The 18,505-nt window shown below is 42.5% G+C and overlaps 1 protein-coding gene across 1 annotated transcript in view; it reads left to right on the top strand.

The window, feature by feature from the left end:
- Positions 1-18,505, top strand: part of LOC144761711 (kinesin-like protein KIF28) — a 982,011-nt gene that overhangs the window by 411,149 nt on the left and 552,357 nt on the right. Inside the window, exon 14 of the mRNA XM_078646973.1 lies at positions 12,269-12,378. Within this exon, the coding sequence (XP_078503099.1) occupies positions 12,269-12,378 (110 nt within the window). The remainder of the gene's footprint in view (positions 1-12,268; positions 12,379-18,505) is intronic.

The raw sequence follows: 18,505 nt of genomic DNA, 5'->3' as shown, positions 1-18,505 counted from the left end.
CACTGCTTTCCGTTACTCACAAAAAATAAAAAAACTTACCAGACATTCATCCACCACTATATTTCTCCGATATATATCTATGGGGATAGAGTGGTGGTCATACTACTGTGGAGTAGACCAAATGATGTACTGGGAGCCCGAAAATGAGTAACTGATGGACATTTTTCACAGTGGTTGATTGTCCAGTCTGTCCTCTACATAAACAGTAGCAGCAGACACATAGCCGGCTATACATAGCATGTTTTGAACGTATCATTAGACCCACAGTTATTTGTTGTTTCTTAGTACTTGTGTGGGGGGTCATAACTGTGCCCGGGTCTCTAAATACTTCCCTTGAACCCTTAAATAATTGTTTGTTGATTGTGGGACTTGATTGGTATCAGCAGGATTGATGATGTTTGGACTAAGGGGAGAATGAAGACGTTTGAGGAATTGAAAACCGAGTACGCTTTGAGCGATCGCGAATTCTTTCGCTATGCACAGATCCGCCACGCGGTGCTCTCGGTCTTCCCTTCGGGTGTGGCGATTCCGGAGTCGTCCCCGCTTGAGGACAGGGTACTGGACGGACATGTTCCTGATAGTACGATTTCGCTTATTTATCAAAAGTTAATCAACTCCAGGTCTGACCTCCTGTCTCGACTTAGAGAGGTCTGGACTGGTGATGGGCTGGAACTGGACGATGAGGACTGGCAGGCGGCGATCTCCTCCCCATAAGAGGTGGCCATCCAGGCGCGCCTTAGATTTGTGCAACTTAAAATCCTACATAGAGTGTATGTCACTGGTCCCCGTTTGGTGCATATGGGCTTCTCTGTGGATGGTTTGTGTCGGCGTGGCTGTGGTCTCCTGGGCACCTTTCTACATATCATCTGGGAGTGCCCTGAGATAGTGCGATTCTGGACCCGTGTGCACGAGGTGATGAGTGAGGTTACCGGGGTGCGATCGATGCCGGAAGCTAGGAGATGCCTGCTGAACGTATGGGAACCGAATGATTACTCCGTGTCGCAGCTTCGGTGGGTGACCTTGGGCAACATGATTGCTAAAAGAGACATTGCGCAATAGTGGGGCGCTCAGGGCCCGCCCAGACTTCAGAAATGGAAACAAAACATGGACTGGTGCATGTTCAGAGAAAAAACTGTGTATATTTCTCGTGGTACCCCCCGGAAATGGGGAAAGATATGGATTCAGTGGAACACTTATCGTGGTGATATATGTGCCTCTCCTCTCCCTGACCCTGATGTTGCACCTATGTCCCCGTGACCCGAAGGTTCCTCCACACACTGTTGTATACTGATTGCAATTTGTTTCTTCTGGCCCCCCCCCTACTGTGTAACTCTTTCTCGATAGAACAAACGCTCATTGGATTGTCCTTCCCGCCCCAACACCATGTAATGCAACGTTGTGTATATTGATGTCTCTTTTTCTTCTTCCTTGCAAGTTGTTTGTGTTTGTGTTATAAAATCAATAAAAAGTTTTCACAAAAAAAAAAAAAAAAAAAAAAAAAGAAAGGCTTTCATTCTAATACAAAGTTAAAATAGGTTTTAAATATGTATATAAATTGTAGCAAACAATCTCATTTGGGGGAGCCTTACAATGTGTGATCAATTCTTGTACAGAGTTAATTCTATATTTTTAAATAAATTGGTTGTAAGACCTTTTTCTTGCCTCTACCACTGTCGCATTTGGGCAAGTGAACAACAAATGTTCTAAGTCCTGCTCCCCACCATTACACAAATTACAAAGAATACTTGATTTTTCTTTTGGTAGCCACTTATATGTAAAAGATTTTAAATGATGTATCCCAAATCAAAGCAGTACAAGCGATCTCCTGACCCCATGCTTTAGATTAAAATTAATATACTGTTGTGTTTTCTTAAAAAACATAGTTTCTGCAATTTTTTTATATAACGACAATTTAGCGCAGTTTTGACAGTCAAGATCAAAGCTGAGTCTTAGGGTAAAGTGTTTTAAAAAGAGCATCCGCTGAGCAGGAGTCCATGACTGTACCAAATTAATATTAACATTAGATAATTTAAAAGTAGTTAAAACATTCCTTGAAAATACATATTTCGAAAACTCTTTTTCAAATGACTCTGTTTTAAGTAGAGATCGAAGCGTTCCTTCTTCAGCATGGAGGACGTTATAAGCCCATCTGATGATATTGGAAATTCCTCTGGCATAGCAGCTGATTAATGAGAACTCGAGGCGGAGAGCTTGTACTGGTACAGCTTGAGACAGCTTTGTTAGTCTCCGTAAGATCTTCCTTTCTTTTAGGTCTAGATAGTTCCACTGGCTTATTGGGATGTATTCAAGAGCATATGACAGCACTGGTGGAATCTTGGCGCTGTATATCTGAAGCAGTGAAGAAAAGTGTATTTGTCCAGTTGAAGCATATAAGTATGAATGTGCCCCCACATGAACGTCGGATTTACGAGTCAGGTTCTGGGTATGGAGCACATTTTGAAGAGACTTTGTGAAGATTCAACCTAAATAGGTATACTCATTTGTCACTTCCAACGTTTTTCCCCCTAGAGTCCAGTTAAATTTGGCACTCTGTTTCCTTCCTGAAAACGGAACTATTTTTGTTTTCGCGATGTTTGGTATTAAATAGTTTTCCTCCGTATAATTTTGAGTGCTTGCAGGCTTCTTTGCAGGCCAAATGGTGTTAGGTCTAAAATGATTACATCGTCTGCATACATCATGGTGTGAATATTGTGGAAGGCAATTTTAGGTGAAGAGTTGCAGATCTGTGTAACATTCAGGCAGATCGCTGAGGTAAAGAGAAAACAGTAGGGGAGCAAGAAGGCATCCTTGCCTAAGGATTGACGAACCTTGCGTAGGTGTTGACGAACTCACCTCCCAATGCCTCACAGTCCTTGCAGTCAAAATCAATAATGTCGGTCCTCTCCAAAGCAAAAAGAAAAGGCCCATTCCCTCGGGCACCTTGGATCAACAAATCCCTCTATGAAGAAAGGAAGCACCTAAGACCTCCTGGAGAAACAATGGAGGCAAGTGCCCTCCACCGATAATTTGTCCATGCTTCGTTCAGCAAGATCCAAGTACCACAAGCACATCTTCCTTGGGAAAGCGTCGCACTTCGGAACCCTCCTTGACTCAGCCAAAAATAGACCCAAAAAACTTTTTGATCTCATCAAGAATACTAACTGCTCTCCCCCAACCTCCAAGTTGGAGGATTCTACAAAGAAAGCAGCGGATTTCGCTGTATTCTTTGACGAAAAAGTGAAATCACTGGTAGATCAGGTCGCTCATCCTATCCCTCCAGAGGAGCGGAAATCACGAGCCATATGGCAGAACTTTGACCCCATCTCTGAAGATGCCCTCCTCAATTGCATCCGCGAAACAAAGCCCTCCAACCATTCTCTTGACCCAATCCTAGTGCCATTCTCATTGACTTCTATACCCATTCTCTTCACTATTGGACCACTCTGGTAAACCTCTCCCTCTGTCAAGGCTCCCTTCCTGTCCCCTTCAAAACTGGGCAGGTCACCCCTCTGCTTAAAAAACCCACTGCTGATGTGAATGACCTCAACAACTTCAGCCCCATCACTAACCTACCCTTTCTTGCAAAGATCACAGAAAGATGTGTAGTGAAACAACTCTCTCGTCATATCAAGGACAATGATCTTCTTGACAATCTTCAGTCTGGCTTCATCCAAAACTGCAGCACTGAAACGGCCCTGCTGCAAGTGATTGATGACGCAATGCAGATACTTGATTTGGGAGGACCTTGTCTTCTAATTCTCCTTGACCTTTCTGCAGCCTTTGACACTGTCAATCACAACAATCTCCTCAACACTCTTCAACAGAAAATGGGCATGGAGGGCACTGTGCTTAAATGGTTTGTGTCCTTCCTTTCTGATAGATCCCAAATGATCAAAATAGGGAACAGCCTTTCATCTCCTCTGGCGGTAGGCCAAGGTGTTCTCTAAGGCCCTATACTTGCACCCACACTGTTCAATCTCTATTTAGAACCACTGGGAGATCTCCTAAGTAAATCCGGGGCCCACTATCATCTCTATGCCGATGACACTCAAATCTACCTCAAGGTTGCCTCCACTCACGATCTCTCCGTCCTAAGCTCCACTCTGAACTCCATTCAAAACTGGATGTCAACACATCAACTGATTCTGAATCCCTCCAAAACTGAATTCCTCCTCCTCTCCTCCTCACTCTCTCCTCCCCCGATTCAATAATGGATGGATCAGATGAATCTACTTAACAATAAACCCATCATTGTCGACAGTGCAAAATCCCTGGGTGTCATACTCGACAAAAAACTCAATCTAATCTCCCACATCAGCTCCATTGCAAAGTCTGCTCGATACCAACTGCACCTTCTTTGGGGAGTTTGTCGCTTCTTCCCGGAGCAAGTCCGTAAAACCCTGGTCCAATCACTGGTCCTCTCCAGACTGGACTACTGCAATTCTCTTCTCACTGGCCTCCCCAAATCCCACCTGTAACCCCCTTAAATCTGTTCTCCATTCAGCAGCTCGCTTTATTTATGGGGCCAAAGGGAGCGACCACATCACACCCTTGCTATCCACCATCCGCTGGCTTCCCATCGAGTCAAGATCTATCTACAAGACTGCCTGTATCACCCACACAGCCTTGCACCCCTCCTCTCCTTGCTACCTGGCGAATAAACTGAAACTCTCTGGAGGCTCTAGACCATCACGTAAAGTGGAAAATGTACTGCTTGAACCTCCCACTTTCAAGAAGGAAAGATTGATGGCCCAATCCTTTTCAGGCAACGCGGTGAGAATCTGGAACTCACTTCCGCCGCAGCTCCGGACCACCACCACCTCCTCCCAGGCCTTCAAAACTGACCTCAAAGTTCTCATCCTTCAAAAACACTTCCAAATGTAATTCACACCCTCTCTGCTATCTGAAGGAAGACCCTCCATTATAGAGAATCCTTTACTCCATGACTTTGGAAGTGCCTTCCCAGTGTGTTCTGCCATTCATTGCAGTATAATCCTTCTACCTGTGTTTGGTACTCTTTTGTAACATGCACACGTCACTTTTCTCTTGTAATACACTGTTTGTTACCTCTTACATTTTGTTTGCTTAAGATACTTGCACAAGTGCCACCATTGACTACGTAATGTTTGTTCTTGTGTTTGAGTGTCTGCCATATATTGCAGTATTATACCTCTACTTGTACTTTGTATGCTTTTGTAACCTGCACACATGTCACTTTTTCCTACTGTAATGCACCTTTTGTACCTCTTGTATTTTGTTTGCTCACAATTGTCACTTTTGCCTCATGTAACGTAACGTTTGCTTTTGTAATTTGTTCACTTGTAATGTTCTCCTCATGTATCAGATCTGTTCCTTTTGTGAAGCGCTCTGACACCTTCGGGTAAAGTCCGCGCTATATAAAAACGCATAAAATAAATAAATAAATAAAATAAATAAAAAGGCCGTTTGGGGTCGGTATAGGGTTTGTGAGTCCCTTTTCACTCCCCATTTAAACATGACACCAGGTTTCGGAATGTAATGAAATTATTATATGGAGTAATTTATCCGGGATACCCATTTTGCTGAGTTGCGGTGGTAAAGTCAATGAAAGCAGCATACACAACCTGGGATTTTATAGTCACATATTTGTCTAAGATGGTTTGCAGCATCGCAATATTGTCAGTGACTGAGTGCTTTGGTCTGAATCTGGCTTGATATGGGGGATTCATCTTGATGAAAAAGCCCAGTCCTTAAGGTGGTCTAATAGTGCTGCTGTGAAAATCTTTCCTGTTGCATCTAGAAGGGCTATCTGCCTATAGTTTCCCGGATGCAGCCTTGAACCTTTTTGTGTATAGGTATTACAATGCTCCCCTTCCAAGATTTTGGGATTTCCCCTGTGGCAAAGATATGGTTAAAAAGGGGGGATAACATCTTGCTCCATGCTTTAGGGTTGCATTGGAGGACCTTGATCGGGATTTGGTCAGGACCTGTTGCTCCCGTCGTTCTCGCCTTTTTTATATATAGCTCAATTGTAAAGGGACTTGGTGCTCCGATATTTAAAGATTTTACTTCTGGATTTCTAGCCAGATTATTAGATAATTCTAAATTAGTATTTAGTTTATATAGATTGGCAAGGTATGATTCCCATTCTGCCGGAGGCACTGGGATGGCTTGTAATGTTTTTTTCATGCCTGTTTCTTTAGCAATTATATTCCAATAGGCTCGTTGGTTATTTTGTTTTGCTGCTATCTGAATGTCAACCCAGTTTTTATCTAGGGTTATTCCCTTGTTTTTTGCCTTTTCTCTGCTGCATTGATTTTTCAATTTGTTGATTTCTAGCTGTTTTGAAACAGAGTATTCAAGAAACTGTGATCTTATCAATTTATTTAATTGTTTTGTATATGTAACTAATTTTGGTTTTACATATTGATTCTTTGTTAGACCCAGTTGTTTTAGCTTTTTCTGTAGTTTTTGTAATAACTTTTTAATGACCATTACGAAGTTTATTATCGGGTTTGTAGAGTGAATTATATGTAATAGTTGCGTTGTATCGATTATGGTAATAATTTTATTGAGTGTTACTGAATTCCATTGAATCCATCTTCGATCTTATGTACCAAAACTGTGCTATGGATGTGCATAATATGGCTTGAAAGAGAGAGTTGTGTCTTCCACTCTGTATCTGCTTGCAGAATAGCATGGTCACTGCCATGTACAAAGTTAATTTTAGGTGTGAGACTGTTCCGAACAGATCCGAACTACAGATCATGTAGTCCAGGAGTGTGGAGCTACAATTCCCTTGTCTTGTATTTGATGCGGGAATGTCTCCTTCTACATTACCTTTTAGTATTATTCCATTTAACAATGGGAGTGAGGCTATTAGAATTTTCCCTCTTTTATCAGCTTAGTTTTCTTTGGGAAATATTGGAATGGAGATTGCTAGGGCCTATTCTTTGTGCCAGTTTGCCCATTTTTGAAGTAGCTCATTTGATATTTTCCCATTGAAGTCGCCCATGATGAAGAATGATGGATAACCTTGTCCTTCTACTGTCTTTTCGATATCCTCGAGGATTTCTATAGCAAGTACATCCATTTTTGCTCCAGTGGGGATATAAACATTACAAATTAGTAGATCTTTTAGAGTTTTTAGTGGGTCTATCCCAAACTTATTCTTGATACATTGAAAGTTCTTTGAGTTAGTTGGGATTATTTCTTGGGCCCACTTGTAATCTTCATTAAGTAAAATCGCTATCCCACCTTTCGCATGTCCCCGATCAACCTGCTCTACGGGGATATTATAAACGTAGTATTTTTCTTGATCAAAATTTGAGGTAGACCAGGTTTCTTGTAGGGCCACTATGCTGGACAGTTTTTTGTTATTTCAACCATCTTATCTTAAGTTTTTCTGGCAATATTCCAAGAAGAGATAGTCAGGCCTGTGTTAAACGGAAGATTTGTTAGCCTTAAGTTGTTTGTTACTGTTCAGATTCTCCGAGATCCAGGCCCATGAGTAATCCCTCGTTGTTATATCCCTTTTAGGAGTATTTTGACTCCAAATTCCTCTTTCACCATTCTTTATAGAGAAAAATATATTTTCTGCATAGGGGCCTTGGGGAATATTCGTAGCGTTAAGCCTTTGATTCAATCTCAGCATTTTAAAAGATTCTTCTGTTATTTCTATCATTTGAACTTCGAGATTTGATACTGGAGTCAAATCATAGCCGTATTTATGGAGAGTCTCACTCTCCTTTATTATAATTCCTGGTATTACTGGAGACCAGAATTCTACAATCACTGTTGTTGTTTTAGTTTTGTCCGGGAATGTAACTAGTCTTATTTCATTATTTGCTAGGGAGTGTAATGGCTGTATCTTTTGAAGCAGACTGATAATTCAGTCGCGGTTAAGTGGAGCATCAATTGAAGGGAATAGATCTGTGATTTCCAGATGGGTTGGCCTAATCTCCTTTATTTGTCAGTTCTTTTTCCCGATGGTGTAAGTTCTTTTTGGGGTATCCCTTAATGTCGGGGTCATAGGTCCGTGATCTACTAATGAGAAGCTTGTCACCTTTGGATTAAGTTTGTTAAGTTGGTTAGAGTTGACTCTTTGTATTTTAACTGGCAAATTCTGATATTTTACCTTCGAGTTCTGAGCCATTTCTAACCTTTCCTCTTTATCTAATGCTCTGGTTGGGGTAGGGGAAATGTTCTGGAACCTTGTTTTACGGGCTTTCTGTTTCTCAATCCTTCTTAGCGCCTTTCCCCTTTTCAATTTGATCTTCTTTTGTTTTCTTTTGCTATTTGGAAGTTTTGGGCCCTGTGAAGCGTTAGGAGATAGCCCAGTAGCAGCTGTTGCTTTAGAATGTGGAGTTACTGGAGTGCTCAAATTCAATTGTGGTTTAGTTTTTATTTTTGTAAAAATTGGATAATATGCTATAGGCAGTTGATGAGTCTCTGATTTATACTCCTCCTTGAAAAGTTTTCTGAGTCAATATATCTGATCATAATCCTGTTTGACCTTAGATTCCTTAGTTAATTTCCTTCCAGTTTGAGTTGCAATTTCTTTCTTCAGTGGGGAAAGAACTTTTATAAATTCACCTTTTGGTTTAAGAGGATTTTCCACTTTACATTTTCCACAAACTCCTGCTATTAGTGTTGATTTTAATAGCTCTTTCTTCCTTTTTTTCTCCACTAGATATTTTAGCATTCCTAATTGGGTATCAGGCATTTGATTGGAATTTTCCAATATATTCCCTAAATGAGTTAGAACTGATTCCAGGATACTTTGCAAGGTGAACAGAGATTTGGATACTGGGGTGTAATTATTAGAGTCCTGTAGTTTTAAAAAGAGAAAAATCTGGTGATTTATCGACGGATCCCTCTAGATCAGATGATTTTTGTAGAGTACTAGTCTGAACATTCTGTGGCTAATTTTGGGTTCCAGTGTGGAAAATCAGATCTTTGATATTAATATCTGGATAAGTGATGTTGTACTCTTGAGATTGCTGTATTTGGAATGATTCCAGTATTACTGATTCCGATACAGTAAGGTTAGTAATTGACTCATCCAGGTCTATTGGGGTACTTTTTTGGGGGATCTCTGGTGTTCTTTGATTTTGGATTTGGGTTTGAACATTGGTTTGTATTCCACTTTTTCCAGCCTCATTATTCCCTTTTTTGTGATGGTCTATCTGATGATCTTTTTGTTATTGCCCCTGTTCATATGAGCTTAGGTTTGCGAAGTATTTTTTTAATTCTGGGGATCGAAATAGACTTTCCTGCTCTTATCATCTTCACAGCGCTCTTTCTAGTTGCCTCTTCTGTTCCCATCCTCTTCATGAAGATAGTTCTTGATCTTAATTTTTTTATAGGCCATTAGAGTGCAGCAGATAACTTAGTTTGATTTTAATCTTGCTGGTTATGCTGAGGGGGTACTATCTGGTGGATCGTGACCTGCTGTGCACTTAATCCTACTGTTCCCTGCTGTCTCCCTACTTTTTTTAATCCGGCTTGGTCTTAGCAGTAGACAGTGGTGCACTCCTTGCTAAGTCGACAAGATCCAACGTTATAGAAATACCCTTGGCCAATACCAGCCAACAGAGCCAGGGAGGTTTAGCTCCAAAGTGCCAATGCAACGGTGCGCCGCTCATGCAACACCGGACCAAGCGCCAAGTTTCCACTCCTTAACTCACGGCTTCTTATGCGGTTTTACAGTTTTTACAGACACTGGTCATTAAGTTGATTACTAAACTGCTATTACTGCGGGTTATTCCTGCTGCTCAAGCGTCCTAGTAATGAAAGCCTGTCTCCAGCTAAGGCTTAAGCCACAACCGGGCCTTAATAGGCACTATAGTAAATACAGATGGCCACTTAGATGTGATTAGAGGCAGATGCCAGTCGGAAGCTTCATCCACCGCAACCCCCTTGCTCACATAGACCACTGTCTCCTGTACTCACGGCCTCTCCTCACAGTCCTCACGGTGTCTTCACAGCGTCCTCGCTCTGCTGCTCCTCTGCTACTGTCAAGGATGAATTGCTGCTCCTGCCGCGTAAGAAGGCAACTCGTGGTTTTCTGCTGCATTTGGCAATGTTTTTGCGGCCCCTGCCGCGGTGAGAAGCCCACATGACCCACACGGCCTTTGCTGCGCCAGGCAAGTAATCCGCTGCTCCCAGGTAGGCAACTCGCTGCTCCCGCCACACTGGAAGGCAACTCGTGGCTCCCGCGGCGCAGATGAGCAATTCGCACTCCCGCCGCGCTGGAAGGCACTCGCAGCTCCCGCAGGGCAGGAGAGCAATTTAAGGCTCCCGCCGCACTGGGAGGCAACTCGCGGCTCCCACCACACAGAAGAGCAATTTGCAGCTCCCGTCACTTTGGGGAGCACTCGCAGCTCCTGCGTCTTACGCAGCTCACGGGAGAGAGCACTCTGCCGCACACGAGCGATCCGCTGCAATCCGCAAACAACAGCAGCAGTTGCTTCTGGCTTTTGCCGTCTGGCATCTGTTGTCACTTCCAGCACCCCTCGTACGGATGGGGTCCGTCTCGCAAACACAATAATAATCTGGGATCGCCCCTGCTTTGTTCTCAGAACCTCCCTCTTCATTCCTCTGAAAATAGATTTGCAAGGTTTGCTGGGGAAATGTATAATGCTGGATTGCCTCGTATCTAATGAATATTATAAATTCCTCATTGTCAACTGGCATCTTCCCTAAGAACTTTAAACATTCTACGGTTCGCCCCTTATAGAACACATGTTGGATACTATGGAACCTAAAAATATTAGGTCCACTTCCCAATTTCCTTGTATTTCAATACTCATTGAGAATATGGTCACAAAAAAGCTTGAAGATTTTATCTAAGAGAGCCACAGTTAGCACCTGGCTACAGCCCGATTGGTCATAACTTCGGCAATTGATGACCTGCAAAGTTTGGTGGTGGGTGTTGATGGAAGCCTCCTAATTCTACTGGGCCTCTTTGCTGCTTCTGACAATATAGACTCATCATACCTACTGCAATACCTTACTTAGCTCCTTTGAAATTGGAGGCAACATGCTAGTATGGATCATACTTTTTTTTCATCAACTTGGTCTCAATCCATCCAACTTTAGCACTTTTGCTTCCTTCCTAAACCAATAACTTGGGTGAGCCAGAAGAAGCCATAATTCTCACCTGCTTTATTATTTATACCTAAGCCCTTTAATCTTCCTGCTACAGAAGTTTCTACTCATATCTATGTTGATGACACACAACTCATTTCTTGTCTCATCTTATCTCCAACCCTACAGAGAAACAATCCAATATTTTGAAACAGAATCCCAGTGAGATGGAGATCCTTCCAATCAGTAACAAGATAAACAGACAGGACTCCACCTTGGGGCTATCAATCCTGGATCAATGTCCGACTCCTGTAGAATAAGCCCATAATCCAGTCATCACTCTTGCACTAAGCTATCCTTAGAGTGATAGACACTGGCCTTCACCACATTGTGTCTTTTCCACCTTTAACAACTGATGAGAATCTCCCCATTTCTTTCATTCACACACAAAGGGATAGATGCTAATGCTTTTGTTCAGACAAGACTGGATTGCAGAAACTCAGCCGACCTCTGGCTGCCCAAAAAATGGTGGTTGGTTTGCTAAAACTACAAAATACAGCAGTAAGACTTATTTTCAATCTATAAAAAGTTTCACCCTGTATCATTATTCCACATCCAGCTTCACTGTTTGCCTTTAAACAAACCTATCCAGTTGAAGGTGGTGGGCATCAAGCCTCATTTCTGTAGCGCATCTGTTATTTTTTTTATCATCAAACTTCGACCTGGCGAAAGAGATATAAAGGCATAAAAGGAGAAAGAAAAAAGTGACAAAGGTAGAAAGAGGTTATGAAAAAGGACCTGCAAGAGTGAGATTAAGAGACCGGAATTTTAAGGTGGTAGAAGATATATGCTGAAGGTGGAATCAAGGTAGGCAGCCTTGGTATTCAGCCACCCGGAATTCAGCAGTGCTGGAGAAGAGCTCCTAAGAAATACTTTAAGCACTACACTTATTCTTTTTTACAAATGACTCCTTCAAAGAGCCATCTGGTCAAAGAGGTTCACTTTGTAGGTTAAATGTTACCAAGCTGCACAGTGATACTGGAGTGTTGAATGAGCAGGCATTACTTATATTCCAGGTTTGTTGGTACAAGAACACTGAAATATGAATTCAGTGCTGCATAGTGTGTTTCATAGCTGGATATGCAGAGGTTCTTATCTTTCCTCCAACTCTTTCTCACATTCCTTTCTTTCCTTAAAGGTCCTGCAGATGGCAAACCAGATCCCAGTGTCCTGGCTGTCTTTCATGATTACATTAAAGCGATGCCTTTGGTTGCGGATGCGAACCAGATGAGTAAGGACCTGTCTAAGGTAAAGCTTTTATACTGCTTATCAAAGCCCTTTTAACTCATACTTTCTCAGTAAGATCAACTCCACACCACCCTCACAGGTGTAAAAAGTAACTGCAGACATCATTGACTGAGGTACATTTCTGACCATCAAACCATTTCCAGCATGAGGAACTGTCAGAGAGAAGTTTGTGTGATGGCCATAAACTCATGTGTTTGTGGGCATTCAATAACTATCAAAGCTAAACATGGTTTGCAATGTGCACTCCCCCTGAGAGTGTGGGGTTTACTAACTTGTAATGATACATGGTTGAGGGGTATTCGTTTTAGTAAGCAAAAGCATATACTACTGCAAGCTTCATTTCCAAATTCCCTGTAATTGTAAATCAACCATTTACTCAAGTAAATCAGATTTAGGATAAAAAATGTATATATAAAATCAAGCCCTGTGTTTTCGTTTTCCATCAGTAGTGTCATTATTTCTAAGATGATCTTACGAAATGGGAATGCTTATGGCTAAACACTATGAAGAAGGAAGCGATGGAGGAGTTGATAGCATTGTGAATTATCTAAAGCCATAGTTCACAATCATGTACAAAAAAACTATATCGCATCCATGTCTGGACTAGGGCTATTCCCATGTTCTGTGTTTTCAGACAGCCATAAAGTCCGTCAAGGTAAATGGAGCAATTGGGGCAAGGATTAAGTATGTATGCATGACAGCCAGTCTCTCAGAGGTTGAGGGGACATCCCCAACTTGCTTGAGAACTTGTGGATCTTCCTAGCACCAAGGAACCTGCTTGCTCTAAGGGGAATGAGAGTGCTTAGCCCTATAGGAAGACACACTGTCAAGGCGGAGAAGACCACCCCTGTTCATGGTGTGTGGTGCTCCCAGAAGAAGGCAACTGCCAAGTGGAAGACTTGCTGGGGCTGACTAGAGTTGTGAATAGTCATCTTGTCTGCAAGAATCTCACAGAACGGGGTTTATGTGGTGATCTGCATACAAATAATAAGCCTATGACAACACACCATCGGGCAGCCCTGGATCATGGCTAGAGTACTGGTGCTCTCTCTGCTGTTAGATGTCTTCCTTGGCCTTAGATTGTGAATTTTCACTTATCCAATTATATATCCCCCGGCTCAGTTGGACCCCTATGGTGTTGAACGACTACACCCTTCGGAGCCAGTTATACTAGAGTCTCTGGTGTGGGAATAGACCACGAATGAGTGCTCCATATCAAATCGCTTTACAGTCCCCGAACCGCCTGACAGCTCTTTTTTAACTGGTGCTTGCTCGGTAGACTTAAGGCCAGATAGGACACTGCTCTATTTCAACTTGCCTTCTTTGCCTAACCTTTCTCCCTCTACCTCTCTCTATATACACCTTTTTACCTCACATCTATGCCTCTTAACTGTTTCTCCTTCCGTCTACCTGTGAATTACCCTCACCTCTCTTTGTCTACTACATATCTGTCTCTGCTTCATTACATTTCTCTCTAACATTCTTCTCTCTTCACTTCACTCCTCTGTCTACTTTTCCCTCTGTTTCACTGCCCTCAGAATCTGATCTGTCTTTCAAAAATTCTTATTCTGTTGTGTATTGTATTGCAATTGCAGTTGTGTAGTGCGAACAACCCCTGATGAGGCAGAGAAGTGCTTTATGGTAGGTAGCAGTCCAAAGTTTGTGGTTAATCCAGTGGCTATTAGTTATTGTAGCATATTGTTGGTTACTGGGTCAGTCCTGTGCTCTGAGGGAACATTTTTAAGCCTTTGCTCCAGTTTCTAGTGAGGAATTATGTTAATAGGAGTTAGGTCTGAATATTGGGGTGAGTTCATGCAAGTGGGAACAATGGGATAAAGAAATAATGTACAAAAGGTTAGATATAGTGAGATTGCAAGAGGTTACACAGTTAAGAATTTGTAATTAACGAGAGTGGGGTGAGTCGATAGGCTAGGAAAGGTTAGATATTGAAGAGATGGTTACTCAGTGAGGCAGGCATGAGGTAGAGTAGGATACACCTGGTTGCACTACAACAGGTAAAATATGGAGTATTAGGAGAGTATACTTCAAATAGAAAACACGGGAGAGAGAATAATCACTAGCTATACATAAAGGTTTTATCCAGCAGTTTTGTTTTTGGGCAGGGGTAGGGTATTGAGATAGGATGGAACTAGAGGATGTATAAAGTGTAGAAAGGTTGAGAGTTGATAATCTGTAACAGGTAATATATATTGGTGCATCTTTGGTTGTTCCTTTTGGTTGTTGGTGTTAATAATGTCATTTGTTTTTTACATAGATAGTTTGCTTAATGGTACTGAGTTATGTGGTATGTCCAGATAGATGGTACTTTAGGTTTGTCTGATGAGATATCAAGAAATGGACAAAGTCTGGGTTTCCCATTGATTATTCCTTTATTTATTTATTTGAGACAGATGCATGAGTGGTGTTTTTCTAGGGTGATGCAGTTCTATCTAATATTAATAGGGGTTGTTTGTAAGAGGATTCTGCTTATTTTGCTCTTCATTGATCCTATAGACTACTGGAGGATATATGCCTGTAACTCGAAGCTGAGTTCATATGGATTATTTGTTGGCTCGTATTCGGATTAACCAGTGCTTAACCACCCCTCTGAACTTTAATTGATTCTCAGTAGCTCTGATCTTTGCAGCTACGGAATGCCATAGTTTTGTGGCTTGATTGGAGAAAATAGTGCTACCAATTTTATTTTTCCTGTGAGCAGGAAATATTAAGTGCAATGCCAGTCTGAGAGCAAGTTTGTAGGTTGGGAGTATTTTTGGATATTTGCTTAAATTACTTTTGATCCTTTGCCATTTATAACTCTCAGTGTGATACATAGCAGCTTGAAAGATGATGTTCTTTCAGTTGGGAGCAAGTGTAAAACCCACAGGACCATAGAGATGTGGGCTTTTACATTTTCATTTGGAACTAGTCTTAAAGCTGATTTTTGGATTCTTTGTAGCTTCTGGTAATTTTTATTGGTATTTCACAGCTTGTACATCACACAAACAGTAGCATCTTCTTCAAAATAGTGCAACGATTTAGATATAACAGTGATTTGCAGGGCCAGACTGGCCGTAGCGATCTCCGGGCATTTTCCCTGTGGGCCGGAAGGCTGGAGGCAAGTTTTCCAGCAGTAGAGGCCGATTTTCTTACTGGGGGCTGGTTTTGCAGCAGTGCTGCCATATCAGCCCCCTGTAACAAAAGCGGCAGCAGTGATAAAGAGGCAGCACTGCTGATTCTCACTGCCAGCCCCCCATCTCCTCCCCAATGGGCCGGTCCAGCAGAATTGCCAGGGCTGATTTGTGTTCCCAGTCCGGCTCTGATGATGTGTCATCACAAACGGTGAGGTTTCCCTTAGAACCAGTTGAAGCATATGCCTTCTTTCTCCTTCCCCATGAGTTGTTGTCTGGTTTTATCTATGTTACAGGGTAATGTATGGCCTATTTCTGCACTGGCGAGTATGTAAGGTCGGTTGGCTAGCATTAATCCCATCAATGTAGATGATTCACGGGGAAGAGAGCACCAGGAGTAATCTCAGCAGCGTGGCGAGCCCTAGTGTGTAGCCATCCCCGGTGATCCCACGAGTGAATCGATGGGGGTATTGGTGTCTTGAGTAACAATGTGAACCACCAGGGTCTCGAAAGCATAGGCCTTGTCTAATGTGCCTATCCCTCGCCTGCCTTCTGTCAAGAGCACCCTCCCCTCACATCCTGCCCATTTCTCTATTACTCTCCTCCATGCATGTGCTCGAGGCCCCCAAGGTGACTTCAAACGCTCGTGATTTCATGCTTGCCCAATATGAACACCAAGTCCTGAAACTTGCTTGTGATGTTGCTTTAGAAGTATGTAGGAACCACCCTAGGAGACAGCGGCCAGAGGAGCAAGGCTTTTTGATGGCAGCCACAATACTACTTGCAACCTCCACCCAGAAAGTGCACAGCGAGGGACAGGAGCGGAGCATGTGCAAGATGTTAGCTTCCACCTTCCTACAATGGGGGCAGGCTGCATCAGCCACCTTGAAATATCTACCAAAATGTTTTGAAGGGAGGTATGCTCTGTGGAGGAAATAATTGATCAGTTTAAGCGGGCGTATCTGGATATCTTTGGTGTTCTATCCAGGATAGAGTCTCACCCCTTACCAGTGATTGGGATGCCCAGATCCTCTCCCCACTGTGCTTGCAGGTGCTCCAATGGTCATTGTAGATCCTCCCCAATCGCTCTATATAAGCCGATTGGCCCTGTCATGTGTATATAATCCCCAGTGAATATTGCCTTGTGCCAGTTGGCACAGTGTATATGAGTGATTATGATTCTAATGTGTTTATGATAATACAAATGCTATTTTTTATATAACCTTGTGTGGAGTTTCTTTTGTAGTGTGTCTAGTGTGTTGCTGCTGTGTGTGTGTGTTGTGCAAATGCTTTACACATTGCCTCTGGAATAAGCCTACCTGCTTGTGCCAAGCTACCGAGGGGGTGAGCAGGGGTTATCTTCAGCGTGTAACTCCCTTGCTCTGACTAGAGTGGTGGTTTCTGCCTGGCTTTGGGGCATGCCTTAGCCAACCAGAAATCTCATTTCTAACAATTATTATAGATTTTAACCCCCAGGTAGGGCAGGCAGCAGCGGTCCCATTGTGCTAGTCTTTTGGGCAGATCTATGTTTGGTGTTGTAGGGAATAGCCTGGATTTTTGCCAGTTCACTTTCAAGCCCAATAAGGATCCAAAGCATTCCAGCATGATCGTAGCCCAGTCCAAATCCTCTGCTGTACTACATAGAAATATCAGTAGATAGTCCGCATACAGAGCTGTGCAGTGATAGAACCCCACCCACATGCAGTCCCCAGTGTCTGCTCCCCATTCTCGCATAGCTGGCCAAAGACTCCAAAGCCACAGCAAAAAGCAAGGGGGACAGATGGCAGCCCTGTCTGGTTCTGTGACCCACTGGATATCCCACAGAGATGATCTAATAGTCCATAGTGGAATGCTGTGGTAGAGTCTTTAACCATAATCTGGTTTTGAGAGGATGAATAGTGTTGTTTCTTGTACCTTTTGAGGAAATGCAAGGTGTGGAAAGATATAATCCAAAAACTGGAAAGACACAGCATGCCCACTTGAATATTCATGGGAGGTGTGGAGTCAAAGAATATTCAAAGATTTCTCACATCTGTAGCTATTTTTGGCATGGGTTCCTGTTCATCTGACCAAAAAGAGAGAGGGGCGTAATTCTTCTGTTTACCCAAGGTCAGTATTTCAGTTTTTGAAGTATTCAGCTCAAGGTGATTCCATGCCATCCATTGAGCTCCAGCTATGTGGCAGGTATTACATTTAGATGTTCCTATGATTTCTACCTAACCACACTCTCTACCTCTTGCCTACTCTAAACTGCTCTCCCTACCTCACATCTCTACCTGTACCTTTATCTTCCTATACCTCTAAACTCTTTCTACCTTAACTCTCTCTCTACTTCACTTCCCTCTATCTACAGTTCAATTTCTCTATTACTAGCTCCCCATTTTTAACCTAATTCTAAAAAAGTACCTTTATCTCTGTGTCTCTTCCTCTACCTACATACGTGTTGTGTGTATGTGTTCTTATTTATTTTGCCCAAACTTAACTAGGGTACACTGTAAGGGACAGGTGTTGACGATGGTCTACAAGATTGTATACACCATGTGGAGAAGCACACAAATACATTTCACCTTTCAAGGCACAGGGATATTAAGCAATTTGCCAAAAATCGCACAATGTTGAACCAAGCGCAGAGGCCTGGGTTCAAACATTGGTTCCTCGGTTCCAAAGTCAGTAGCTCTAGAGGTTAGAACACATCTCCTCCCTACTTTCTTTTTCCTATAGCTGCATGTTTCCGTTTAGTTATCTCACCAAACTCTACCCCATCTTTGGCTCTACCTTCCTTGTAGTGTAGTTCCTATCATCCCAATAGGCTCTGCGCATTGGAATAATATCTTCAATAGTATAGACGTAGGACAGAGGTTAACTAGGTCTTCTACTGTCGATATTAGACTTAAAGTTATGTGTGTGCCAGCTAGCTCAGAGTTCACTAGAAACTTTCTCGAATAGACAAGGAGTTTAACTTCCCTGGATAGACAAGAAGGGATTTAGTTTCTGAC

The sequence above is a fragment of the Lissotriton helveticus genome, chromosome 6 (assembly GCF_964261635.1).
Source record: "Lissotriton helveticus chromosome 6, aLisHel1.1, whole genome shotgun sequence".
In the NCBI taxonomy this organism is placed as follows: domain Eukaryota; kingdom Metazoa; phylum Chordata; class Amphibia; order Caudata; family Salamandridae; genus Lissotriton; species Lissotriton helveticus.
The sequence above is the reverse complement of the archived record's forward strand: the minus strand, read 5'-3'. Positions and strand labels throughout refer to the sequence as shown.